Raw genomic sequence first — 27387 nt, 5'->3', positions numbered from 1 at the left:
TTAAAATTTTTAAAAAAATATTTGTACCACTTACAACAACTTAGCATTTTAATGTTTAGTATGTTATCAGTTGAGTGGGGACAAAGCTTTTAGGTATATTCTAAAATATTTATAAAACATTTTATTAACTGATGAAATCAGTTTCAAAATGGTAGTTGTCTAACAAGAAAATATTAATTTTTAAAGCATAAATCATACATTTTTTAAATCTGTGCATTTATATTAACTCAACTTTAGTTAAAATATCATACGTGTGTGTGGACTGTGTTGCGCATCGCAGCCTAGTGAATAGAATAATCTGGTGTCTGGGAATTTCCAGGGGACACTTCCTCTAGTTGACTGCACAGACATTGTGAGCCTATTTAAGCTCTCTCTGTCAAAGGTCCCACATAGCCCCTCTGAGATGGAGTAACCTGCCCAGATGCCAATCAACATGCTGACTGCAAAACATCAGGAAGCAAAACTCCACCCTTGAAACCTTACCCCTGTCTTTGATGTACCCCCTTAAATAAACCACAGGAGTCATTTTCTACTTGTCTAGCTCCAGCTCCTGAGTGGGCTGGATCTATCAGGGGCTCCATCTTTCAAACTATCCTTTCTGACTCTTTGTCTTTTGTTCTTCCCTGATTATTCTAGACTTTAATTTCTCAGGAGGTTTATCCCTCTGAGCAGGCAAGAATTCCCTGGTGAGGTGCTGGCCACCCCACAATACAACATCACTAAACATCAGAGAAAAGCAAATCAAAACCACAGTAGGATACAACCTCATACACATTAGGATGACTACTACAAAACACACACATACAAACACAGAGAAAATATCAATTATCAATGAATATGTAGAGAAATTGGAACTCTTGTATACTCTGGTGGGATTATAAAATGGGCAACCACTATTGAAAACAGTATGGAGCCAGACATGGTGGCACACACCTCTAATCCCAGGAGCTCAGGAGACTGAGCATGAGGATCACAAGTTCAAAGCCAGCCTTAACAATTTAGCAAGGCCCTAAGCAATTTAGCAAGACCCCATCTCAAAATAAAAATGGCTGGGGATGTGACTCAGTGGTTGAGTGCCCCCCTGGGTTCAATCCCTGGTACCCAAAAAAAAAAATGAGAACAGGATGGAATGTCATCACACTATTAAAAGTAGAACTACCATAATGATTTAGGAATTGCACTCTGGAGATATATATATATATATATATATATATATATATATATATATATATATATATATATATCCAAAAACTTGAATGTAGAGTTTGAAAGGATTATTTTCACACCTGTGTTCATAGAAGCACTATTGACAACAGCCAACAAGTGAAAGCAGCCCAACGTCCCCCGATGGATGAATGGATAAGCAAAATGTAGTATAAATACACAATGGAATGCTATTCAGTCTTTGAAAGGAAGAAAATTCTGTCACATGAATTAATCTTGAGAACTATTACTGTATGAATGTGAGGGCATACCCCACCACACACACACACACACAGACACACAAAGTTTTTGTGTTAATGCAGCAATATTCAGAGATGAAATAATTAGATTATGAGAGCTATAACCTAATCAGTCACCTTAGCTTGAAGGGACTAACTGGATGGTAACATTAGGCAGGTGGGGCATGGCTAGAAGAGGTGGGTCACTGGGGATCTGCCTTGGAAAGGTGCATCTTCCCTGTGGCTCCTTCGCCTCTCACTCTTTCTGCTTTCTGGCCACAATAAACAGAGCAGCACTGCTTCACCACACCTTTTGCCATGATGTTCTGCCTCTCCTCAGAACCAGAATAATGGAGTCAGGCCACCATGGACTGGATCTCCAAAACTGTCAGGCAAAGTAAATTTTTCTGGTCAGTTTTGGTCAGTGATGAAAATCTGACTAACACAAGGATGTTATGCCAATGAAATGAGTGAGTCATGAAAAGACAAACACCTATGATTCCTCTTAGATGAGATATCCAAGGAAGTCAAATTCATAGGAACAGGAAGTAGAATGGCGATTGCCAGGACCTTGGAGGAGCGTGGGAAGGGGAGTTGTTGTGTAATGGGCATAGAGTTTCAAACTACAGAAAAAGTCCTGGAGTTCTGTTTCACAACATTATGAATATATTTAACACTAGTGAACTATGTACTTAAAATACTTAAGATAATCAATTTTATGTTGTGTTTTTATCAAAGTAAAAATAATTAACTTTTATATAGTTCATTTTGATATCCAAGGTTTGTTTCTTCAACAACAGTATTTGTTAATCATCCACTTTTGTAACGATTGACTGAAAGGTGAAGGATTTATTTCTTCTAATGGGATTATTTTTCCTTTTCTATTAGGTATATTTGAAATATGTAAAGATCATCATCTTCAGTGGCTGCCAGATTCAAGGTGGAAGCAATGCCAATATGTCAGCAGCCAGCTGGAACCATTTTTACTCCTGTGCGAATCTCTTGTATCAAATATACCACAATGGAATGCTTTTAAGAACAGCAAGGCTATATATTCTCTAATTAGCACACCATTCTGTCCAGAAAATGATTTATCAGAGGAAAGTAGGAAATCACCAGGAGAAAGTAAGAAAGCATTCAGTGTTTTAAGTGTGTGTGCACATGTGTGTGTAGATTTTCAACTTATAAATGCAGTTCCATATCTTATGAAAAAAATTGTAAAGTGAGGCAAAGTAAACTTGTTCTAGGCACATGTTTCATTCAATGTAACCCTCCTAATAATCCTGTGAAGTGACTTTTTTTCACATTTTTATTGGTTCTTTTTAGTTATACATGATGGTAGAATCCATTTTGGTATAATTATGCAAACATGGAATGTATCTTATTTTAATTAGGATCCTAGTACGTGATGTTGAGATTCACTGTGATATATTTGTACACATACATAGAAAATTATGTCAGACTCATTCCACTCCTTCTCCCTTCCCTTCATTCCCTTTTGTCCAATCCAATGAACTTCTATTCTTTCCCTCTCCCCACTTGTTGGGGGTTAGCATCCATATTTCAGAGAGAACATTCAACCTTTGGTTTTTTTTGAGATTGGCTTATTTCACGTAGCATGATTGTATCCTGAACCATTTACCAGCAAATGTTATAGTCATCATTTTTATGGCTGAGTAATATTTCATTGTGTATATATACCACATTTTCTTTATCTGTTCATCTGTTGAAGGGCACCTAGGTTGATTCCACAGCTTAGCTATTGTGAATTGAGCTGCTCTGAACATTGATGTGGCTCCATCACTGTAGTATGCTGATTTTAACTCCTTTGGATGTATACTGAGGAGTGGAATAATTGGGTCAAATGGTGGTTCCATTCCTAGTTTTTGAGGAGTCTCCATACTCCTTTCCAGAGTGGTTCCACTAATTTGCAGTCCCACCAATAATATATGAGTGTACACTTTTCCTCACATCCTAACCAACATTTATTGTTACTTGTATTCTCGATACATTCTGGTTGGAGTGAGGGGAAATTTCAGTGTAGCTTTAATTTGCATTTCTTTAATTGCTAGAGATATTGAACATTTTTTCATACATTTGTTGATGGTTTGGATTTCTTCTTTTGAGAAGTGTCTGTTTAGTTCCTTTGCATGTTTATTGATTGGGTTATTTGGGAGTTTGGAGGTGTAAAGTTTTTTGAGTTCTTTGTATATCCTGGAAACTAACACCTTATCTGAGGTGCAGGTGACAAAGATTTTTTCCCCTTCAGTAGCTCTCTTCATGCTGTTGTTTTCTCTGCTGTGAAGAAGCTTTTTAGTTTGATACTATGCCATTTGTTGGTTTTTTATTTTGCTTCTTGTGCTTTAGGAATCTTGTTGAGGAAGCTGGTTCCTAATCCAACATGTTAGAGAATTGAACCTTCATTTTCTTCTAGTAGGTGCAGGATTTCTGGTCTAATACCTAGGTCTTTGATCCACTTAGAGTTGAGTTTTGTACATGGTGAGAGATAGGGGTTTAATTTCATTCTGTTACATAGGGCTTTCCAGTTTTCCCAGCACCATTTGTTGAAGAGGCTGTCTTTTCTCCAATGTATATTTATAGTGCCTTTGTCTAGTATGAGATAACTGTATTTATGTGGGTTTGTCTCTGTGTTCTATTCCATTGATCTTCATGCCTGTTTTGGTGCCAATACCATGCTATTTTTGTTATTATAGGTCTGTAGTATAATTTATCATCTGATTTTGTGATGCCTCCTGCTTTGCTTTTCTTACTAAGGATTGCTTTGGCTAATCTAGGCAAAATTTTTCCAAATGAATTTCATGACTGCTTTTTTGCTTGTTCTGTTTCTATGAAGAATGTCATTGGATTTTAATAGGAATTGCATTAAATCTGTATAGCACTTTTGGTAGTGTGGCCATTTTGACAATTTTTATTCTGGCTATCCAAGAACATAGAAGATCTTTACATCTTCTAAGATCTTCTTCAATTTCTTCCTTTAGTGTTCTGTACTTTTTCATGTAGAGATCTTTCACCTCTTTTGTTATAGTGATTCCCAAGGATGTTGTTGTTGTTTGTTTGTTTGTTTGTTTGAGGCTATTGTGAATAGAATAGTTTTTCTAATTTCTCTTTCAGATGATTCATCACTGGTATATAGTATTGCAGTTGATTTTGGAGTGTTAATTTTGTATCCTACTACTTTGCAGAATTCATTTATGAGTTCTAGAAATTTTCTGGTGGAGTTTTTTTTGGGTCTTCTAAATATGGAATCATGTCATTGGCAAGCAGAGATAGTTTGAGCTCTTCTTTTCCTGTCCATATTTCTTTAATTTCTTTCTTTTGCCTAATTGCTCTGACTAGTGTTTCAAGAACTATGCTGAATAGAAGTAGTAAAAGAGGGCATCCCTGTCTCATTCCAGTTTTTAGAGGGAACCCTTCTCCATTTAGAATGATTTTGGCCTTGGTTTTGCCATCTATACCTTTTTCAATGTTGAGGTATATTCCTATTATCTCTAGTTTTTCTAGTGCTTTAAACATAAGTGGATGCTGTATTTTGTCAAATGGGATTATTAAGAAACTGATAAGAAGTTAGATATTGTAGAAATGATAGTTTTAATATACTACACTAGTTTTGAAACTTAAATCTGAATAAGCCTACATATGTACCTCATTTTATAAAACAAATATGTTGTTCTAAAAATGCCCTGGAAGTGGACCTCACTTTCAATTTAAATGACTTGCTATTTTTATCATATCTTTTCTGTTTTCTTCTTCCACTTTGAACTCACCTATTCTGTTTTTCCCTGCCACTTCCACCTGTGACATCCCCACTTGAGTTACAATCTAATTTGTTTTCTTCCACATTTTTTTTCATTTTGCTTCCAGATATTTGCTAAAACATATAATTACTTGTGTAATAACATAAGCATCCTTACAAGGTTCCTCTGCTCTTATCTCTATAGGAGATAGAATTCCAAAAGTGGAAATGCTGGTCAAAAGTAAATTATTATTATTATTATTATTATTATTATTATTATTATTATTAGAGCTGGGATTGTAGCTAAGTGGTAGAGTGCCTGCCTCGCATATGTGAGGCACTGGGTTCAATCCTCTGCACCACATCAAAATCAATAAATGAAACAAAGATATAAAAAAAGTAAATTATTTTTTATTAATAGTTACTTCCAGGTTGATTATTTAAAAGTCTATGTTCAATTTATATTTTCACCAGCAATATGAATATCTTTTATCCAATTGAGATATTGGTCTTTTTTAAAATTGTGCCCATCTGAAAAAAAACTTAAAATACTGAGTTGTTATTTCCCATTATTAGCAAGCTGAAGTATATTTTAAGATGTTTACTGGCAATTTGAGTTTGCCTACCCCTGTTTTTCTGTAGAATTTGTAATAATTCTATTAATGTTATTAATAACTGACTTTTTGTGTCTTTAAATGTTTTTCTATACCTTTTCATTTTCTAGTAGACTTGTTTATTGTATATGTACTACACAAATGTTCAAATTTTGTTGATCATGTTTCATGCTTTTTAATTTCCAGTTCTAATTTGAGAATATCCTTCCCTCATTTTCTCTCTGGGTCATTGTTGCTTTATTTTGTTGCTTTTGTCATTAATCTACCTGGTACCTATAATTTATTATAATTTAAGATCTTAGAACAGTGCTTTTTACTTAAACAGTCTCTATATTAGATTTATTAGAACCTTTTGTAAAGTGAAGATGGTTTTATTTTGCAAATAACCCCAAATTTATCCATTTGTAACTAAATTGTCACATACCATGGGTGCTTTTTTTAAGATCAATAAACTAATATTAGCCTTATTCAAAAAAGCTATTTTGATAATGAAAGTTGTATTTAAAATTAGACTTTGGGAAAATACCATAGAAATAAAAGGTAGGTGAAATTATAACTGTGTTTGGGATAGTTGGTAACAAAGACCAGAAGGCTCTCAATTTGCTATAGACTGTGATGCAGCAGGACTCCGTGATGGTGAGAAGAAGGGTCCAAAAGAGATATGATATTTTTTTGAAAATTTTGATAATCTTTGTTGCATTTCCATTGGATTCTCATTTCCTGTGTAATTGGTTAGTTTATATATATTGAAAGAACTCACATTTGCAGGAACAGATTATAAAGTGTTGGCTATGCCAGGCTTGGTGACTCCTTCCCTTAATCCCAGAAACTCAGGAGTCTGAGGCAGGTAGATCACAAGCTCAAGGCCCACCTGGGCAACTTAGCGAGACCCTGTCTTATAATAAAAAATTAAAATGAAAATCAGCAGTAGACTACCCCTTGGTTCAGTCCCCAATACTGAAGAGAGGGAGCTCTAAATATACCCTTTGCTTTCTCCATTTTTCCCTCAGCTGCCCAACATTTTATTATAGCACTATTCAGCAACCACTTCAGCTGGACTAAATTGGAATTTAAATATACGTTAATGTCTACCGGTTTTGAGGTACAAAGGATAGTTAGTAATGCACCAAATTCTATAGAAATAAAGCTCACTTTAAGACAATCATATCCTTTTTTTAACTTCATAATTTTATAATAAAATTTTGTATTGTGACATCTCTTATTGATACAAAGTATTTGATTGTTAATCTCAGTTTCTTTTTCTCAATGACATCTAGGTGAACTTTTGAGTGAAAATGAAGAAATGTGTAATCCTACAACTTTTCCCTGGGAGAAACTCACTCCATTTCAAAGACTTATTTTGGTAAGATGTGTTATGAGAAAATATTAATATTCCAGATGTTTTGAGCACTTTTAGTAACTTAAACCCTATAAAATTAATATTTTGTAAGCAAAAATATTGATTTCTGAGAGCTAACATTTGATGAATGTTAACATTAAAGGGAAGCACCTAGACTCCACTGACCCAGAATGTCCCTTTCATGTGGTGGGAGTCCAATTAGAAACACTCCTGCATCTCTGCCCACTTATTTGCTCTTTCCTAGAGAAGGGGGAAGGGAGACTTATAAGACAGATAAATTTGAGACAGTAATTGAGAGTACGTGGCTCAACCCTTTCTTCCTTATCCATTTTTTGGTCTACCCTGGATACCAAGAGCACATGTTCTGTTCTGCTTCTCCAAGCCATAAATTATAGGATTTAGACCCTGTCCTATAGAGGTAGGTTGATGGCTTCCCAGCCTTGCTGTGACAGGTAAGTGTGTCTAGTTACATGATTCAGTAGCAGGAAGTACAGTGTTGCCTCACACCTAAACCACCCCAAATATGTTCTTTATTATTAATAAAGGTGATACTTTGCCTGCCTCTTCCAAACTCAATTGCTTTGGAATCTGGTTGAAGGATAGAAGGTTGATAGGTTAGGTATGTAAATAGGTGTCATTTATAAGACCTAAGATATAGAAAGTTTAGTGTGTGTTAAGCATTGTACATACATTATGTTATTTAAAGCTTTTAATAGTCTTAGGGGATAGGCAAGATTATTTCTCCCATTTTACAGGATCAGAAACCAAGGCTCAGAAATTGCCTAATAGAGCCAGGATTGATCCCAGGCAGTTTGACTCTGAAATCTATACTCTCAGCAGTCACATTATATTATACTTTCCAAAGTAGATCATCCTAAATTCATTCTGACTACCTCAAAAAACCTTTTTTATTTTCACATTTACCTTTTGCTTTAGTGAGGGGTAAACTCCTCATTTCATTCCTCTCTTGACCTCAACTCTATGTAAATGCCAGCCTGGACAATTAGTAATCCTCCTTTTGATTTCTGCCTTAAATTCTACTCTTGCAACACTAATATTCACTGAAGATAAGAGATTGAAGGGGGAAAAAAGGCTGCATCTGGCTTATAGATTTGTTTTATCTGGCCTGCAGCTTTGTCTTTTTTTTCCAACTTTCAAGTGCAATTTATCATGAAACAAATGGATTTGAACCTATAAAGATCTTCTGTAGAGAATTTCCATCTTAGTCCAATTTGGGTTGCTGTAACAAAATACCTTAGAATGGATAATTTATAAACAAAATAATTTTATTGCTCAAAGATCTGGAGTCTAAGAAGTCCAAGATCAAAGCTCTTGCAGATTCAACATCTGATGAGCGCCGCTCTCTGCCTACAGGTGGTTTGTTCTTGCTTGTCCTCTCATGGTAGAAGAGACAAACAGACTCCCTCCAGCCTCATCCTAAGGGCACCAAGTCCATTCAAGGCTGCAGAGCCCTCATGGTCTAGTCACTTCCTTAGTCACTCCCCACCACCTTAATACTATTGCACTGGGGATTAGGGGCCAACATATAAATTTAGAGAGAACATCAACATTCAGACAATAGCAACTTCCAAGTTTTTAAGTAAAAATATCTAAAGTAAATTTCATATATTATTTTTAAGTTCTGTGTACTCATATCTTTTTATTAATTACTTTTTTATTTGTGCATTATAATCATACATAATAATGGGGCTCATTGTGACATCCATACATGCACATAATATAATTAGGTCAGTTTCACTTCCCAGTTTCACTTCCCTTCCCCTCCCGGGCTCCACGTTCTCTACTCTACTATATGTACACTTATATCTCAAAGTAAATTGTTTTCTGCTTTTTTTATTGTGATAAAAATATACATAGTTTCTTTTATTTCCTATAATTAATTCCTTTTACCCCTTTTTAAGTATGCCATTCAATGTCATTAAGTAGAGTCACAATATTATGTAGCCATCACCTATGTCCATTTCCAGAACTTTATCTTCTTCCTAAAAAGAAACCCTGTACCTGTTAAACAATAATGCCCCTCTTCCTCCATCTGACAGTTGTTGACAACTCCATTCTACTTTTTGTCTCCAGTGATTCAATATTTGTCTTTTTGTGAATGGTTTATTTCAATGAGCATAAGATTTTCAAGGTTCATCCATATTGCAGCATGTGTCAAAACTTCCTTCTGTTTTAAAACTAATATTCTGTTATGTGTATGTATCACATTTATTTATCCATTAATTCATTGATGGACACTTGGTTCATTTCCACTTTGGGGCCATTGTAAATAATGCTGCTATGAACATCAGTATATACATATATGTTTGCTTTTTGGTTTTGTTTTGAGACCAAAATTTGCAAATTGATAGATTTCATGTAATAATCAAGATTTCTGAGTTTGAAAAATTAAAAGATGAAGCACTACTGAGCCCACCATCCTTAATGGCAACAAGAGCTAGAGCTGAGGAATGTCTGTCCCATTGTCCCTGCTGCTCCCTGTTACTTCCCAGCCCTGAAGTTTTATGTTAGTTGCCACTCAGCATCATATTTGCATTTTTATTTTTCTTATGGAAGAGAAATTTTTTCTTCTACCCAACCCATTTCAATGATGTATATCATCTCTCTGACCACTGTAGACAGATTAACACCTCTACATGTAAGTCAATGGCAGTTATGATGATATGAAAATATATTTATGCTATATTAATTAACAAATGAAACACTGAACAATCTGTATAGGACAAGGAGAAGAAATAGGAAGATGCTAGAAAATGTCTATAAAAAAATCACAACCTGGATGCATTGGTGCATGCCTGTAATCCCAGCTGCTTGGGAGGCTTAGGTAGGAGTTCAAAGGCAGTCTCAGCAAAGGTATGGCACTAAGCAACTCAGTGAGACCCTGTCTCTAAATAAAATACAAAATAGGGCTGGGAATGTGGCTCAGTGGCCAAGTGCCCCTGAGTTCAATCCCCAGTACCCCCCAAAAAAATCACCAGAAAAACAAATAGTAGTATCTTGGGACTTTTTTCACTTTTTTATATCTTTTTTGTATTAATAAATTTTATTTGGCAAATATATATTACCTGGAAAAATTAATTAAATTTTAAAGTCCATGCTACATTGTCTTTCTCCAATAAGCTTCTGATGATTTTATTTTATGAACTAGAAACTTTATGAATTTAGTGGTTTTGTTTTCTAAATAAAAAGTCAGAAGATATGAATTAAGAAAATGTTGATTATACATATTAGGACACTGGGCCTGACCTGTAAGAAATTGAGACTGCCACATCAGAGATTAAATTAAAATATAACAGAAAAAAAAAGTTACCCAGAAAAAGACAGTGTGTCAAAGGTCCATGAGGGCAAGGACTATGTTTTATTTTCACCTCTCTGCACTACTACAGCCTACTGGACTGAAAATAGCAGGGAAAGATGACAAAAAGAGAATTGCTATATTAATTGACAAATTAATTTACTTGCTATATTAATTAACATAGCAAAAAAATTATTGATACAGCAATTGCTCTATTAATTGAAAATTTCTTGTTGTTAATAAAAGAGCTAGTGAAAGGAAACAATCAAGAGCATGAAGAAAGAGCCTACAGAATGGGAGAAAATCTTTGCCACCTGCATCTCAGATAGAACATTAATCTCCAGGATATGTAAAGAACTCAAAACTTACCACACACAAAAAGATCATCATCATCATTATCATCATCATCATCATCATCATCATCATTATCATCCAGTCAATAAAGGAGCAAAGAAATTGAATAGGCACTTCACAGAAGAAATGTTATTGATCAACAAACATGAAAAAATGTTCAACATCTCTAGCAATTAGAGAAATGCAAATTAACACTACACTGAGTTTCTATCTCATTCCAGTCATAATGGAATGAATACAAAAATACAAGCAACAATAAATGTTGACAAGGATGTGGGGGAAAAGGGTACATTCATACATTGTTGATGGGACAGCAAATTGTTACAACCACTCTCAAAAGCAGTATGGAGATTCCTCAGAAAACTTGGGATGGAACCACCATTTGACCCAGCAATACCACTCGTCAGCTTACACCCAAAGGACTTAAAATCAGCATAATATATTGATGCAGCCACATCAATATTCAGAGTAGCTCAATTCACAATAGCTAAGCTGTGGAACCAACCTAGGTGGTTCAATCAACAGATGAATGGATAAAGAAAATGTGGTACATACATACAATAGAATATTACTCAGCCATAAATAAGAATGAAATTATGGCATTTGCTGGTAAATGAATGGAACTGGAGGCTATCGTGCTAAGTGAAATAAGCCAACCCCAAAAAACCAAAGGACAAATGTTCTCTCTTATGTGTGGTTGCTAACACACAACAAGACTTCCTTATGTTCATGTTTGAATGCACAACCAGTTAAACTCTACATCATGTACAACCACAAGAACAGGCTCCTAATTAGAATGTTATATTCCATGTATGTATAATATGTCAAAATACACTCTACTGTCATATATATCTAAAAAGAACATTAAAAAATAAAATAAAACCACACAAAAAATAGTAGAGCTATTGGATCCCAGATTGTTTATACGCTGCCAATTTTTATTTCTTAAATTATTTGTCGCATTTAATTAAAATTTAAATTTAAGATTGATTTTCCAAAAGGTCACAGAAGAAAATTCTATGTAGTTATTAAATATATTATTTTAAACCTGAAATTGTCAATATCAGACAGTTTTACACTTACAAAAATGGCAATTTCCTGTGGCTCAACCCAGTACATCTACACAGACCGAAAGACACATAGAGTTTCAACTTTGTTTTACCTAATGGAGATCTGAACATACTCAGAAAGAACATAGTTTATGGTCATTCTGTACAAAAATAGCACATAAATAGTTTATACATCAAACAGTTTTGAAATTTTCAATGAATTCCAATAAGCTCTGAGCTTCTGTTTACTACAAAGATGCTGTTTCCAAAATATTTTAGTTCACATAGAGTTCTTTTCAGTTCTTTTGTTCTGTTTGCTTAAGCTTACCAAGATTGTGCTATTTGTCTTCATTTCATTAATGGCAGAATTACTACTCTTCCAGATGAGTAATCCTGGATCTTCACACCCCAGCACCATGGAGTCTTTTGGCTCTAAACATAGACAGCAGAGCGGAAGAAAAGTAGGAAAGGTCTCTTTTTGTAGAATCAGGGAGAACAATTGCACCTTTACATCAAAACAAGATCTTCCTCTGAGTGTAGAAGGGACAGAGGCTCAAGGTGGCCCTGGAATCAGGAAGGACCACATGAGGGTCAGGAGCATGGTGGCAGTTTTTCCATCAGATAAAGACCCTTTCTCATTCAGCTTTCCCAACATGAGGAATACCAGATAACTCTCAATGAAAAGCCAAGTCATGAACACTTTTTATTTTATTTGACCATGGGGAGTATATCCCTGGGTGATTTTTTAATTTACCTTTCCTTCCATGTCTTCTCTTTCAGATAAAAATTCTTAGACCAGAACATTTAACCAGTGCAGTGAGAACATTTGTAACTGAAAAAATGGGAAGTGAATTTCTTCATGGAGCCAGAATTAATTTGAAAGAATCATATGAAGAATCCACTGCCAAAACTCCATTGATCTTTATTCACTCCAATGGTAAGCTCTTCCTGGAGAGTGAAGGTTATGATAACAGTATGAGTCATCAGATATGAAGAAGTAGGTTCAATGTCAGGTTACACTCTTCTTAAAATAGTTTCCTACTATTTAAACATTTTGGAAAAGGGATTGGTTTAAACTGTATCAAGAATTAATCTTTCCACCTATAGTCCCTGGGGCTCCATAGACTGAGGCAGGAGGATATCAAGTTCAAAGCCAGCCTCAGCATCAGCGAGGAACTAAGCAACTCAGTGAGACCCTATCTCTAAATAAAATACAAAATAGGGCTGGGGATGTGGCTTAGTGGTCAAGTGCCCCTGAGTTTTAATCTCAGATTTTAAAAAAAGAAAGAAAGAATCTTTTTAAAAAAGTATAAAAGAACAAAGAAGAATAAAACTTCCAGTAGATGCTGATCCATAATGGGGAGCGGGGGCATGGAAGAAAGGAAGAACTTTGAATTGGACAGAGGGGAGTGAGGGGAGGGGAGGGAGTATGGGAGTAGGAAAGATGGTGGAATAAGGGCCTAGGTACATGTATGATTGTACTAATTGTGTGACTCACATCATGTACAACCAGAGAGATGAAAAGTTATGCTCCATTTGTGTACAAGAAATCGAAATGCATTCTGCTTCTGCTATCATGTATAGCTAATTAGTACAAAAAAAAACAAAACTTCCTGGACACACAAACATGGAAAAAATCTACTAGTGCTAATTTTCTGTGCAGAAAATACCTTCCAAACACAGAGTATTGATCCAAAAGTTGGGATTACCCTTATGTTTATTAACTGTTTTAATTAACATTGACTTGTACAGAATATATATTGTGAAATAATCTACCAGAAATTGGCCCTTTATTACTCAAAACTACATAAATCCTAAGTATTTTCTTCTAAGCAAAATACTTTATCTTCTCATCTTCATAGTCTCCCAGTGTAATGTGTCTTTAGAATTCAACATTTTCAAACTTTCCTTAGGCAAACACTAGAAGGTTTCCCTCTGCAGGCTTTCTAACGGGGAGCCTGGAATGTTTCCACATAAGCACCTAGCTTTATACCACACACTCTTGGAACCTTTGCTGTCTATTTCTTTTTTTTTTTTTAATCCTAATTGGCTTCATTTTTAATTTTAAAATCAGGTAACACTTCATTCCATAAAACAGAATCAGTTTTCCTATGAGACAAGCACTCATCAAAAATAATTTGATGAGTTAACATTAGATTATTTATATTTCTTACACAAAATAAGGACAAGGGAACTTCACTATTTCACCAGTTGAGAATGGCTGTTCTCCCTTCAATCCAGATTTCTCTTGGATGACCAGATGTGTCAGCTTAGTTTGATTAACTCCATGTTGTTGTCCCTCCCCCGGCCGAATATTGTCTCTGTTGAAAAACTGGCTTCACAAAGAAGGTGGCAGCAGGAAAATTTCAGAATCCAAATCTTAAAAATAAGTCTTGGGCAGTGGGGGGGTTATTTTCTGTCTCTGGGGGGCATCATCCGGTGTCCGAGGCCTGGGGACAGAGGCAAAGTCCCCAGTGGCCCATCTAGGAGATGTCACTCCCAGTAGCGTCTGGTGTCCTGACCTGTGCTTGCCCAGAATGATGGTGGGTAAGGAGCAGCAGGTCACAGGGGCCCCCTGACCCTCTGTGAGACAGAGCTCTCCCTGGGCAGACCCGGGGACTGAGGATCAGCGGCCAGGGGAGAATCAACGACTGTCCCCGCCTGTGGTCCCTGAGGTCCTGGGGCAGGGATGCAGTCGGCAGCCAGTGTCACAAGATATTCCTGTCCCCAGCCAGGCTGGGTGCCTGGCTAAGCGAGGAGAAAGATGGTGTCCCTCCTCAGGGCCTGGCCCCTGCGCCTGGTCTGTCTTCCTCCCCGGCACCGCCTGGAAGGGGAGGAAGTGACACCCAAGGGAAGGCAAGGAAGTGAGGCCACCACCACATTCAAGTTCAGGGTGCGACAGCTCAGTCTGCTCCCCAACAGGCCCCATGCTCCGCCTCTCTTCATGGGCCACATCCCTTCTGAGAATCATGCCCTGCCCTTTATAGGCACAAGGACCCAGAAGTTCCAGAGACACATCCATGTTTAGGCCCTCAGATCCGGAAGTGCCTCAAGTGTCCATGTTTAGGCCCCTGGATCCAGAAGTTCCTCAGACATCCATATTTAGACCCCTGGATCCGGAAGTTCCTAAGGTGCACGTCCATGTTTAGGCACCTGGATCCAGAAGTGCCTCAGGTGCACATCCATGTTTAGGCACCCAGATCTGGAAGTGCCTCAAGTGCATGTCCATCTTTGGGCTCTCGGATCCAGAAGTTCCTCAGTCCTCCATGTTTAGGCCGTAGCATCCAGAAGTTCCTCAAGCACACATCCATGTTTAGGCCCCCGGATCCAGAAGTTCCAAAGGTGCATGTCCACGTTTAGGCACCCGGATCCGGAAGTGACTCAGGTACATGTCCATGTTTAGGCTCTAGGACCGGAAGTTCCTCAGGTGTCCATTTTTTGGCCCCCAGATCCGGAAGTTCCTCAGGCATCCATATTTAGGCCCAGGATCCAGAGGTTTCTCAGGTGCACTTCCATGTTTAGGCCCCTGGATCCAGAAGTTCCTTGGTGCATGTCCATGTTTAAGCCCCCAGATCCGGAAGTTCCTCAGGTGCACATCCATTTTTAGGCCCTGAGATCCGGAAGTTCCAAAGGTGCATGTCCATGTTTAGGCACCCGGATCTGGAAGTGCCTCAGGTGCATGTCTATTTTTAGGCTCTAGGATTGCTGTCTATTTCTTGAGGACTTAGCCCAAGATGGTGGCTAGAGCTTCAGCCAACACCTCATGTGCTAAACAACAGCATGGAAGACAGGAAGAGGGTCACACCTCTTCCCTTCAAGAAGATACCCAAAGTTTTACACAGTGCTTCTATTTCTGTCAAAACCTTTTTACAAAAACCTAGATGTCCATACCTAGCTGGAAGATTAGCTAAACTATAATATTTTAGCAAGGTACACAGTTATTTCAAGCAACCCAGGAGTACAGCTAACAGAAGAGGAAGGGGCAAGAAGATGAAGGAGTAAATAATCAACTAGTACTGCTTTAGTAAATATTATTATACCCATATGTTAGAAAGTGGCAGAGACAAAATGTGAATTCTGGGCTCCAATTCCAAAACCTGTAGTCTTTCCACAATTGGCTACACCTTCTCTCACCACCAGTCAATAAATTCTGGATTGTGGGTTTTTGTTTTGTTTTGTTTTGTTTGTACTGGGGATTGAACTTGGGCTTATCCACTGAGCCACATCCCCAGTCTATCTATATATATATATATATATTTTGCTGGAGCTGGCTTTGAACTTGTGATCCTTCATTGTGTTTTTAAATAGAGAATTATATGAGCTTACGGTTTTATGTACCTCTCATTGTTACACAGGAATTGACCTCACCAATATTCTCCTGAGATTTGCACAAGAATTAAAAGGAACAACGGAACACGTGACCATGATTTCCTTGAGTCATGGCCAGGCAACCAAAGCAGAAGACCTCATTGTTCAGGCACTAACTAAAAGGCATCAATGGGTCTTCCTGCAGAACTGCCACCTTGCAGGGTCATTCATGCCAAGGCTCTGCACCATTGTTGAATCGTAAGATTGTTTATTTATAAGGGATCAGATGAATTATCAAAACTAGGGAATGCATAAACAATGATAAAATAGTGTGTTGGGCTCCACAGAGGAAATTTAAGCTATCACATAGGTGGATTCTTAGTTCTTGCAGAAGAACTAAGAATATAGGTTTTGATTAGGGGAAAAAATGGTCTCTTTAGTTTTTGTTTGCATTTATCACTTTCTCTTTTTCTCCCAGACTCTCACTCTCAATAGATAGATATGTATGCCATATACACAATATATATGCCAATGTATAGATTAGCAACATAGTTTTTAAAATAGTATATGATTCCAAGCAGCACAATATAAGGCCTGATATCCACACTTATGATGGTCTGTATTTAGTATCTATTCTTATTTTCCATAAGTTCAGCCTTCTTTTTTGCAGTGAATTGACTGCTATACTTTGAAAATTTCTCAATGTGTGGAATTAGTAAGATTTTAACCAATTATATTGCACAATGTTTTTCCTCCAAGCTAATTTTTTTGTTTTACTTTGTATGAACAACATTGTAGAGTAAATGTGTGAAAATAAGGGTATCTTCATGCTGTTATATTTATGCTTTGTGCATATGCAAGGAAATTATAAAACCAACTGCCAGAATTAAATTTCCAAATTACTTTCCTTATATCATTCATGCTGTTTTCAGATTGTTATTCCATTAGCACTTTTTTCCCCCTTGTGCCAGGGATTGGACTCAGGTGCACTTAAACACTGAGCCACATCCCCAGCCCTTTTTTTTTTTTTTTTGTATTTTATTTAGAGACAGAGTCTCACTAAATGCTGAGACTGGCTTTGAACTCACGATCCTCCACCTCAGCCTTCCCAGCTGCTGGGATTACAGGTGTGTGCCACCACACCCAGCCTTTTAGCACTTTAAAAACTATCGAAAAGTATTTATTTTTCACATTTACTCTGTCACTTCAGAGCCAGAAGACAAACAGTACTTATATAATATCAGTAGATACGGATTTTAGAAGATAACACAATAATTTCTACCATGTTTTTCATTTATTATTCATTTAAAAAGCATTTATAGGGCATCTGCTATTTGCCAACTATCATTCCAGGTGCTAGAGATATAGCATAGACCAGACAAACACTGTAGCCTCATTTGCATTATCATTAAGGTAGAGAGGGACAATTCAATAGCAGAGAAAGATGTCTTATTAAAAAGAGAGAGAGAGAGAGAGAGGTGCTGGGGTTGTGGCTCAGTAGTAGAGCACTTGCCTAGCATGTGTGATGCACTGGGTTCAATTCTCAGCACTGCATACAAAATAAATTAATTAAATAAAGGTTCATCAACAACATATATATATATATATATATATATATATATATATATATAGAGAGAGAGAGAGAGAGAGAGAGAGAGAGAGAGGAAGATACATTTTAAAAAGAAAGAGATATTATGGAAATATTCCTTGGAACAGAACTTCAAAGTCTTAATAAGAGTAATTCCTGATACATAACATTTTCAATATAATCAGTGTATGACTGATAGAAATTTATTCTTATAAATCAAGCCTTTAAATATTTAAGACTACCACTATAGGAACTACAGAGAGAAGGGAAAATGTTAAGAAATATTTCTTAAATTTAGGAACAAAAGAAATAAGTTCATGATATATTGCCAGGATGAAAACATATCAAGCTAGAAACAATATATACAGTGTAATTTTTCTATTTGAAAACGAGAGTGAGTCAGAAGGAGGAAAAAAAGGAAAAGTGTACTTAAACCCACCTAGTGGGAATACAGGAAATTTTTATCCTTTTATTTCATTTTGCATTCAGTGATTTTTTTATTTTTTGCTTTTATTGTTTTGGGGTTTTTTTCTAAATTTTTAAAAATAATTTCAGATTTGCTGAAAAGTTATAAGAACAATACAAACCCACCCTTCCCTCTTCATCTCTATTTCCCAATTTTTTTACATTATCCTCTCATTTCTTTTATATACATATATATGGAGTTTTATCCAAATCATTTGAAAGCAAATTTCCACTTGACCCCAAAAAACTTCACTGTACATTAATTGATTATCTGGTCAACAGAACTTAGGTTAGTCTGTTGTCCCAATATCTTTTATTGCAAAAAAAGAAAAAACTAAAGTCAGGCACAGTGATGTGTGTCTATTTCCCGCTATTTTGCTGAGGCAGGAGGATCACAAGTTTGAGATCAGCCTCGGCAATTTGGCAAGACCCTGTCTTAAAATTAAAAGAAGGGCTGGGGTCTAGCTCAGTGATAGAGCACACCTGGCTTCAGTGCTGCAAAAATAAAAATAAATAAACCCCTTTAAAATGAAAGGGAAAAAGTTCTGATTCAGGTTTCTCTGTTTGCTTTTTAACTCCACAGTTCCTCCTAAACATATTTAGTCAAGGCTGAGATGTCCATACCTAGCTGGAAGATTAGCTAAACAGCTCAGTTGTAGAGTTGCAGAGCATGCACTTAGCAAAGCCCTAGGTTCAGTCCCCAGCATTGGATATGCAAAATATTTTTTATCTATAAGGGAAAATGCTTCTTTCTCCCCTATTCATTCATTCATTTATTATATCAGTATGAATTCATTGATTCCCATTTTATTCAATGAATAAATAAATAATAAATTCAATCTGTTACTATCATTTGATTTATTTTGATGTCCAGTTCTCCTAGATTTAACCAATGCAATTTGTTCTTAATTTGTAATTTCTTACAAGTTTTTTTACAATATAAAATGAGTATATATAGATTGGGGATTGAACCCAGGGGCACTTGACCACTGAGCCACATCCCCAGCTGTATTTTTTTATTTTATTTTATTTTAGTTAAAGACAGGGTCTCACTGAGTTGCTTATCACCTCGCTTTTGCTGAGGCTGGCTTTGAACTTGCGATCCTCCTGCCTCAGCCTCCCAAACCGCTGGGATTACAGGCATGCACCCCGCACTTGGCTGGAAAGCTACTTCTTAAAAATGGGAATTGATGAGTCTTGTACAAATTCTTGTACAACAAGAAAGTTCGTATGATAATATAATAACATCTTTGGCACTAAAATGATTCCTAAGGTTACTTCAAACGTTAAAATGTTATGACTCTAAGAATATGTTTAAATTTTTCACATTAAAATATTTATACATTTTTTTTTTTTACTTTGCAGACTTAATAGAAGAAATGTGACATTAGACCCTGAATTTAGGCTCTGGCTAAGTTCAAAGACAGACAGTTCTTTCCCAGCCCCCATCCTTCAAAAGAGTATCAAGGTAAAAACAAAATATAACCTATTTTAATATTGCTTGAATGTAAGTCATCATGCTTTCATTACTCTGAGTTAAGAAGAAGAGTACTACTTCCAGAATGCTGAGTGTCTGCTTTGTGCTTTGCCTTGTGCTAAGGACAGGAGGGGAGCTAAAGTAGTAGATGAGATCTCTGCTTTCAAATAATTCACAATTTAGATTTTTTTTTCAAATAAAGATGTTAGGCTTCCAATTATTATAAGTTAAAATATACAATTTTTGAATTTTACTTGTCTTTGTAAGTTGCTTAGCACCTCGCTTTTGCTGAGGCTGGCTTTGAACTCTCGATCCTTTTTCGAATTTCTATTCCACTTATGGAATTTTCATTTCTTTTCTCAAAAGTTCTGGCAGAAAGCAGACTGAAGCTATTTACCAAAAAACTCTAAAAGGATATTGGAAACTTCTATTCATATCCCCCCCAATATTGAGGTTGAGTAAATACTAAGATATAGTCAATTCTGTTAACCAAGGTTCCAGGTGACCAAAAGAGGAGACCTAATAGCAGAGAAACTGACCAATGGCATAAGCAGAATGCTATGCTAGACACATGTCTGCGCACACTTCTGACTTTAACAGAATTGGGGTGGGATGGAGGACATGAGGGGCATGAGGTACTTCCTCATAAAGACCCAACTAGTATGAAAATAAATTAGATTCACTCTTGAAACTAGAAGTTTCTCCCTGTCACACTCTTCCCCAGCTCTTTCCCATCTCCTGTGTACTCTTGCACAGAGCCACTTCCCAATACTCTTGCCCCCAGAGCAGGCTTCAGAATATGGATTGGAGAAATCCAAGATCTCCCATTTGACTTAGGATATTCCATTTGTCTCCCAGGGTCTGGCAGATTATGACCTTAAACTACCATTATCCTTTGACCAGGAGTTGGGAGTGTTGGCAGGGACAGTAGAGGTAGCAGGTGCAGGGAATTAAAGGATACCAGAGAGGAACAGAGAGCTTCTGGAGGTCTTTTATTTTAATTAGGACTGTTGCTCTGATTCCACTGTAAGACCCCAATAGTTTTAAGTACTGCATATGTAAAATTGTATGGGATTTTGTCATATGCCATTATCCATACAGACAGAGATGGCAATTTTCTTAATACATAAATAAGAGTACCTACAAATAATTAAGGAAAACACTAATAGCTCATAAAAATGAATAAAAGATATAGGAGGTCAGTAACCATGAAAAAAGTAAAAAAGTTCAGTCTCTACACATCAGAGAATCACAGATCAAAATGACAAGATACCAATGAGACAGCCCATCAAATTAACAAAAATTAAGGATAGTTATGATATCGTTCGTGCTATTAAGGGCACTAAATAACCATTCTCATACAATGCTGACAATGTAGGATCAAAAAGAGATTAAGCCATTAAACTAGAGGGAATTTTTATATATTGAAAAGACAGAAAGAATTCTAAAATTTCATATAATTTGATGAAGTGATCTACTTCTAGTAAAGGATCAAATATATTATAGTGCATTTATGTGATAAAATAAAATGCTGTCACAGAAATCAAATTCCCCCTACCATCACACTCCCTTCATCCCCTTCCCCTCTTCCTTTCTCCTCTTTCACTTTCCCTTCACTTATAATTCTTAAGGGGTGGGCAGAAACCTGCTTTAGAGACACGAGAAGGAGTTTCTTAAAAGAATCAGTCACAGCAGTCATCAAACAACACTCTGAATATTTTCTCATTTCTACACATTCAGGGTTTTTCTGAGCAAAAATCACTGGCAACCTGCATTCAAGGATGCTTGAAAGGCAAATATGCCTGGGAAGATAAAGAATATCTCATCCACTGTGCACTTCCCACACTTCCAGATCCATTTGCTCATATTCTAAGGGTAATAGATGTAAAGAAGCCTGTCTTCTCTCTCTCCTGAAGCCATTGCCTTGCATTCTAAGGATAATGAAACCCAAAGCCATTTGCTTACACTCCAGGCTATAAAAACCTAGAAACCTGTCTCTTCCCCAGAAATAATTTGTTTACATTCCAAAGCAAAAGTCTACCTATCACCCCTGAAGGGGAAGAGATGCTACAATACCAGCCATTCTATAAGAACTTCAAGTTACAAAGTTCCAGATTCTCTCCCATAGTACAAACCCCACTCTACACACACGATGTATTTGCATGTGGCCCTCAGTACATAACCTGTGGGATACCAGCAGGGAAATGATATGAGCCATTCTGTGAGTAAATAATCAATTTGATCCTTGATTCAGAAGTTTCATGTCCACACACATATGTGTGTGTGTATATATATATATATATATACACATGTGTGTACATGTATGTATATATATATACATATATGCATATACACTCAGTTTTATATGACATATACATATCCATGCAATTATTGCACATGTTATGTATAATAAACATAATGCATTTTTTATTTGCTGATGAATATGGAGAATAGTTCCATTCATAGCTTGGGTGTGTGTGTGTGTGTGTGTGTGTGTGTGTATAAACTGTGTAAGTCAGGTAACACTTCAGACCCTTCAGTTTCAGATTTAAAAAACAAACTCTCAAAAACACCTCTAATTGATTCCCTCTCCACCTCACCCAGTCTCTCATCATTTCAATCATTCTGGTTAAAAAAGTCAACCAAATGGTTCTAAATGTAATCAAAACAATTTAGTAACACCAAATCTGTTGCTCTCATTTTTCATATGTGTACTGAAGAACACTTTTGGCAGTTAATCCTGTGATTTGACACCCGCTGCGTCTGCAACTATCGCCCCTAGCTGCCATCCGTGTGTAGGTTTGCACTGCAGGAACCCTTCATTGTCAAACATTCTAAAATGCTGTTCCCCAAACCCTATGCTTACAGCAAACAGAAGTGTTTTTAATAACAATGCTGTACTCCTCATTTTAAAATGTGAACTGGAACAATATAGAAACTCTGGAACAAGCCTATTACAGAAATTTTCAAATGGCAAAAGAATAAACAATATTTTTTATTTGCCAGTGAATGTTGAAAAGAGTTACATACTTAACTCTCATACCAGTGCTATACAAAAAGAATCTACTCTCTGCCCAGTGCCTGCTTCTCTATTCACATGGCATTTTCATTCCCATCTGCTTTAAAGATTGCCATGGAACCTACCCAGGGACTGAAAAGCAATTTGCTTCAAATGTTTGGTGGAAGTGGAGAGGTGACAGAAGAGATATTTGAAAACCCCAACTGTGGACAATGGTGGAAAAAACTATTATTCAACCTATGTTTTTTCAATGCTGTGAACAATGAAAGAAAAAATTATGGTACATGGGGCTGGAATATTGCTTATAAATTTATTTCTTCAGACTTGGAGGTAAGTGAGGTCTCTTCAGAACCAACAATAACAATAAGATACAAGCTGAGAGCCTACTGTGTGTCTACATATGTACTCAGTGTCCCACACAGGGGTAAGAAACAAACACTGTAACTAGGCAAAAAAGGCTAATGTTTAAAAACAGATTCTGAAGCCAGCATTTCTGGAATCAAATTATAGCCCCACCCCTTACAGCCATACAAGTATTTAATCTGTTGGGCAGGGTAATTAACCCTTCTGGGTCTTAGATTCCTTGGTGAAATAAAGCAGAGCAGGAGGGGAATAAATGTCCTACCCACTGTACAGGGCCACTAGAAGATGCAAACTAGTTAACAAAAGGAAGCACAGAGAACTGTGCCTGACCCACATAAAGTCACCCTAAAAATGTTTGTCAGTATTTCTTATTCAATTAAAGTAAAAGAGAGATTGTTACAATAACTCATTTTGGGAAAGGAGCTTAGCTTAATACCCTCTATAGAACCTCCTATGTGCTTTATTGCAGTGTGTTTACTTTATCATTAAAGTAGACAGGTAGTAGCCCCTGTTTAAATGTTTCCCAAGTTAATTTTCTCACAACTATGCTTTCAGCACAGACCAATGCACCCTTGACTACCCATTCATTTATACATTAGAGCAGATTTTAAAACTTTTCTGGGAAAATCTGGATCACCTTCTCTGTGTCTTCATCAGGCTTTTCTGGGTTTTGTGTTTTGTTGTCGTTAATGATTTATTATATTTTGTTTTGTTTTGAGCCCAGCATATTGCTGCAGGCTCAACTGCCAAAGTAGATGTTTCTATGCCTAATCAGGAATATAATATAAAAGAGCTACACTTTGGAGATCTGTCAAGGAATATGAACTCACACACAATTCTGTCCAGACATATTCAAAGCTTAGGCAAGACAAACAATACATTGGGAAATTCTTGTGCCATATATTAGACACTTTGGTACATAAATAATTGATATAGTCTTTTTATTTGAAAAAAAGGAAATGAATTCAAGGAAAAGAAAGGTAATCTTTAGTAGAAACAATATGTGTTTTTTTTTAATTGTTATCTTCAGTGCTAGAAATTGAACACAAAACCTTGTATTTGCTAGGCAAGCACTCTACCACTAAGCATACCCCCAAGCCATTATGTCTTTAATTAAACAAAGAAAATAAATAACACCTTGATCAAACCATCAAAATTAAGAGGGCGGAAAGTAAAATAAGTCATAGCATAAAACAACATGAAAGGAATATTATCAGTCATTTTATTAAATGAACTACATTCCCTCATTAAAAGACAAGAACATTGGTTACTAGACCCAATGTATGCTATGTATAATAAATATACTTAATAAACAAACCTTGAAACTACCAAAGAAAGAAACAGAAATTTAAAAAAGCAGGAATGGCAATATGAATGAGTCAAAGTGGACTTTAAGCTGAAAAAGCACCAAAGAGAATGAGCTGGGGGTGTAGCTCAGTGGTAGAGAACTTGCCCAGCATGTGTGAGCTTCTGGGTTCCAGCCCCAGCACCACCAAGGGGAGAATAAAAACAGCACCAAATAGGTGAAAGAAAGAAAGAATTTTTAAAGAATATTTAACAGTCATAAAATTGTTAAGAGTGCTTTCTCTTAATATAAGGAGCACTTTATGGAGTAATAAAACCCCACAATCATTTAAAGAATATAGTATTAGCCTTATTTTATAGTTGAAATATAGAATTATGAAGCACATAATTTAAACATAGATGGTCTGTAAGTTTGTGTTCTCAGGCTGGGGTTGTGGTTCAGTGGTAGAGCACTTGTCTAGCATGTGTGAGACACAGGGTTCGATTCTCAGAACCACATACAAAAAATGAATAAAATAAAGGTTCATTAACAATTTAAAAAAAAAATTTTAAAGTTTGGGTTCTAGATCATTATGTTAGATGTCTATACATCCATCAGACAATAGGATAATATTTTATCAATGAAAAGGGAAATCACAAAACACTTCGAATACAATGAGAGACAACTTCATATTTAAAAAGGACATGACAGTAAAAAAGCTATACTTGTGAAAAAATAGGGCCTTAAATGTCTTCATTATTAAAAAAGAAATATGTTAAATTAATACTCATCTTAAGAAGTAGAATAATACTAAGGAAATAAAGAATAAAACCAATATTAATGAAGTATACTAATATAGTAGAATGAAAAAATTCAAATTTTAATTTTTGATCCAATGAAATTTTAAAATTTAAATGAAGCCATTGATTTCCTAAAAAATATGAATGATCCAATTTGGAAATTTTCAATCAACCAATTGCCATTAAAGACATTCAGAAGACACCTCAAGGAGACACCTCACAGCTTAGTTCACTCTGAACTGTAACCGATGGCATTAATGCTATTTAATCAAAATACACTCTACTGTCATGTATATCTAAAAAAAATTAAAAATAAAAAAATGCATTAAGATGAATAAATAAAGTATTACAGACCTTAGAAAAAGATGGCAATCTCCCAATTCCTTTTATGAAACCAACAGAAAGGTAATAGTATATGTAAGAACTATAGACTAATTTTATTTAGGACTTGAAATGTAAAAATTCTCTATAAAGTATTCATAGATTTCAATTATGAATCAAAAGAATAATGTACTATGATAAGTTGGGTTTAGTCTAGGAATGTAAGAATGACTCAATATCTGGAGATCTATAATCCTAATTTATATGACAAACAGATGTAAAAAAGTTACTGTGAATTTTGGAGCCATTTCTAATAAAAACTCTGAAGTGTTAGGATTAAAGGAACTATTTAAATATGACAAAGACTATCAAAACAACAGTGAATATTATTCTAAATAGTGAAACACAAAAAAATTATTTCAAATAAAATCTAGAATCAGACAAGGATGCACATTATTACCTGTATCATTCAATGTTATCTTACAAGTTCTAGGACATGCATTGAGATGAGAAAAGAAAATTAGAAACCCAGAATCATAAAAGTAGGAATATTTGAGTATAAAAACTTTTATATGGAAAATGGTGAGCAAGTAGTCAATAGACAAATAACACTTAGGATAATAGTTGCAATGCAGATTACTGACAAAAGGTTACTATCTATAATATAAAAGAACTCTTACATATTAGTAATAAAAAGACAAACATTCCAAAGGAAAAATAGGCAATGTACAGAAAATTTTAAAGACCAACTGACATAAGAGAAGAAGCTCAAGAAATCCAGCACCAGGTAAAATACAAAATAAACTAACAGAAATTTTCTACCTAATAGACTGGCAAAAAAAAAAATTAATTAGTTGTCTTTCAATGTCATCAGGATGAATTGGTTCCAGGAATCCCCTCAAACGCTAAAATCTGAGGATGCTCATTGTTTCTTATACTATAAAATAATGTAGTATTTGCACAAAACCTACAAACATGCATATTCTCTCTCTCTCTCTCTCTCTCTCTCTTTTTTTTTTTTTTTTTTTTTTGGTGCCAGGGATTGACCTCAGGGATATTTAACCACTGAGCCACATCCCCCAGCCCATATATATATGGGCTTTCTTTTCTTTTCTTAACTTAGATACAAGGTCTCCCTAAATTGCTGAGGCTGGCTTTGAACTTGCAATTCTCCTGCCTCAGCCTCCCCAGCCACTGGGGTTACAGGTGTACACCATTACACGTCGTGGCCTTTCATATATTTTAAATCATCTCTAGATTGCTTATAAGACCTAATACAATGTAAGCTCTACGTAAATCATTGTTATAGTGTGCTGTTTAAGGAATAATGCAAGAAAAAGTCTGTACTTGTTCAGTACAGATGCTTTTGGTTTTTTGGAGTTTGGTTCCATTTTGTGGAATATTTTCAATCTGTGCTTGGTTAAATCCATGGATGCAGAATCTACAAATTACAGAGAACTAACTGTTGACCAGCCATCTCCCATTAGTGGCAGGAATGAGAGAACAGTGGCAAAGAATTCTTTCACGAAGCAGAAATAATGAATTGTTCCAGCCACTGAACAATGATAGCCAACATACATTTTCCAACTGCAGAACAGTGTTACACTAAACTAGTATTTGTGGGAGCAAGGAGACAGGAAAACAGAAAGATGGGGAGTCAAAAGAGAAAAGGTAGAATGGAAGAGAAGGGAAGACAGGAAGGGAGGGAAGGAATGAGAGAAGGAACCAATCCCATTTATATTCATCCACTATGTGCATTCCACTAGTTACACTAGAATATCTTTGTAAAGACACCCAAGAAATTGTTACCAATGTTGGCCAACGGAGGGGAGCTCATAGCTAGAGAACAGGGTAAGGGCAAACTTTCTTTCC

At 36.0% G+C, this 27387-nt stretch overlaps 1 protein-coding gene across 1 annotated transcript in view; it reads left to right on the top strand.

Moving 5' to 3' along the window:
- Dnah14 (dynein axonemal heavy chain 14) overlaps positions 1-27387 on the top strand; it is a 376581-nt gene that overhangs the window by 318097 nt on the left and 31097 nt on the right. Inside the window, 6 exon segments of the mRNA XM_071619724.1 lie at positions 2331-2567; positions 7088-7173; positions 12670-12826; positions 16245-16455; positions 19616-19718; positions 22855-23076. Of these exon segments, the coding sequence (XP_071475825.1) occupies positions 2331-2567; positions 7088-7173; positions 12670-12826; positions 16245-16455; positions 19616-19718; positions 22855-23076 (1016 nt within the window).

The sequence above is a fragment of the Marmota flaviventris genome, chromosome 12, assembly GCF_047511675.1.
Source record: "Marmota flaviventris isolate mMarFla1 chromosome 12, mMarFla1.hap1, whole genome shotgun sequence".
Lineage (NCBI taxonomy): Eukaryota > Metazoa > Chordata > Mammalia > Rodentia > Sciuridae > Marmota > Marmota flaviventris.
Note: the sequence above shows the minus strand (reverse complement) of the source record. Positions and strands in the feature narration are given on the sequence as shown.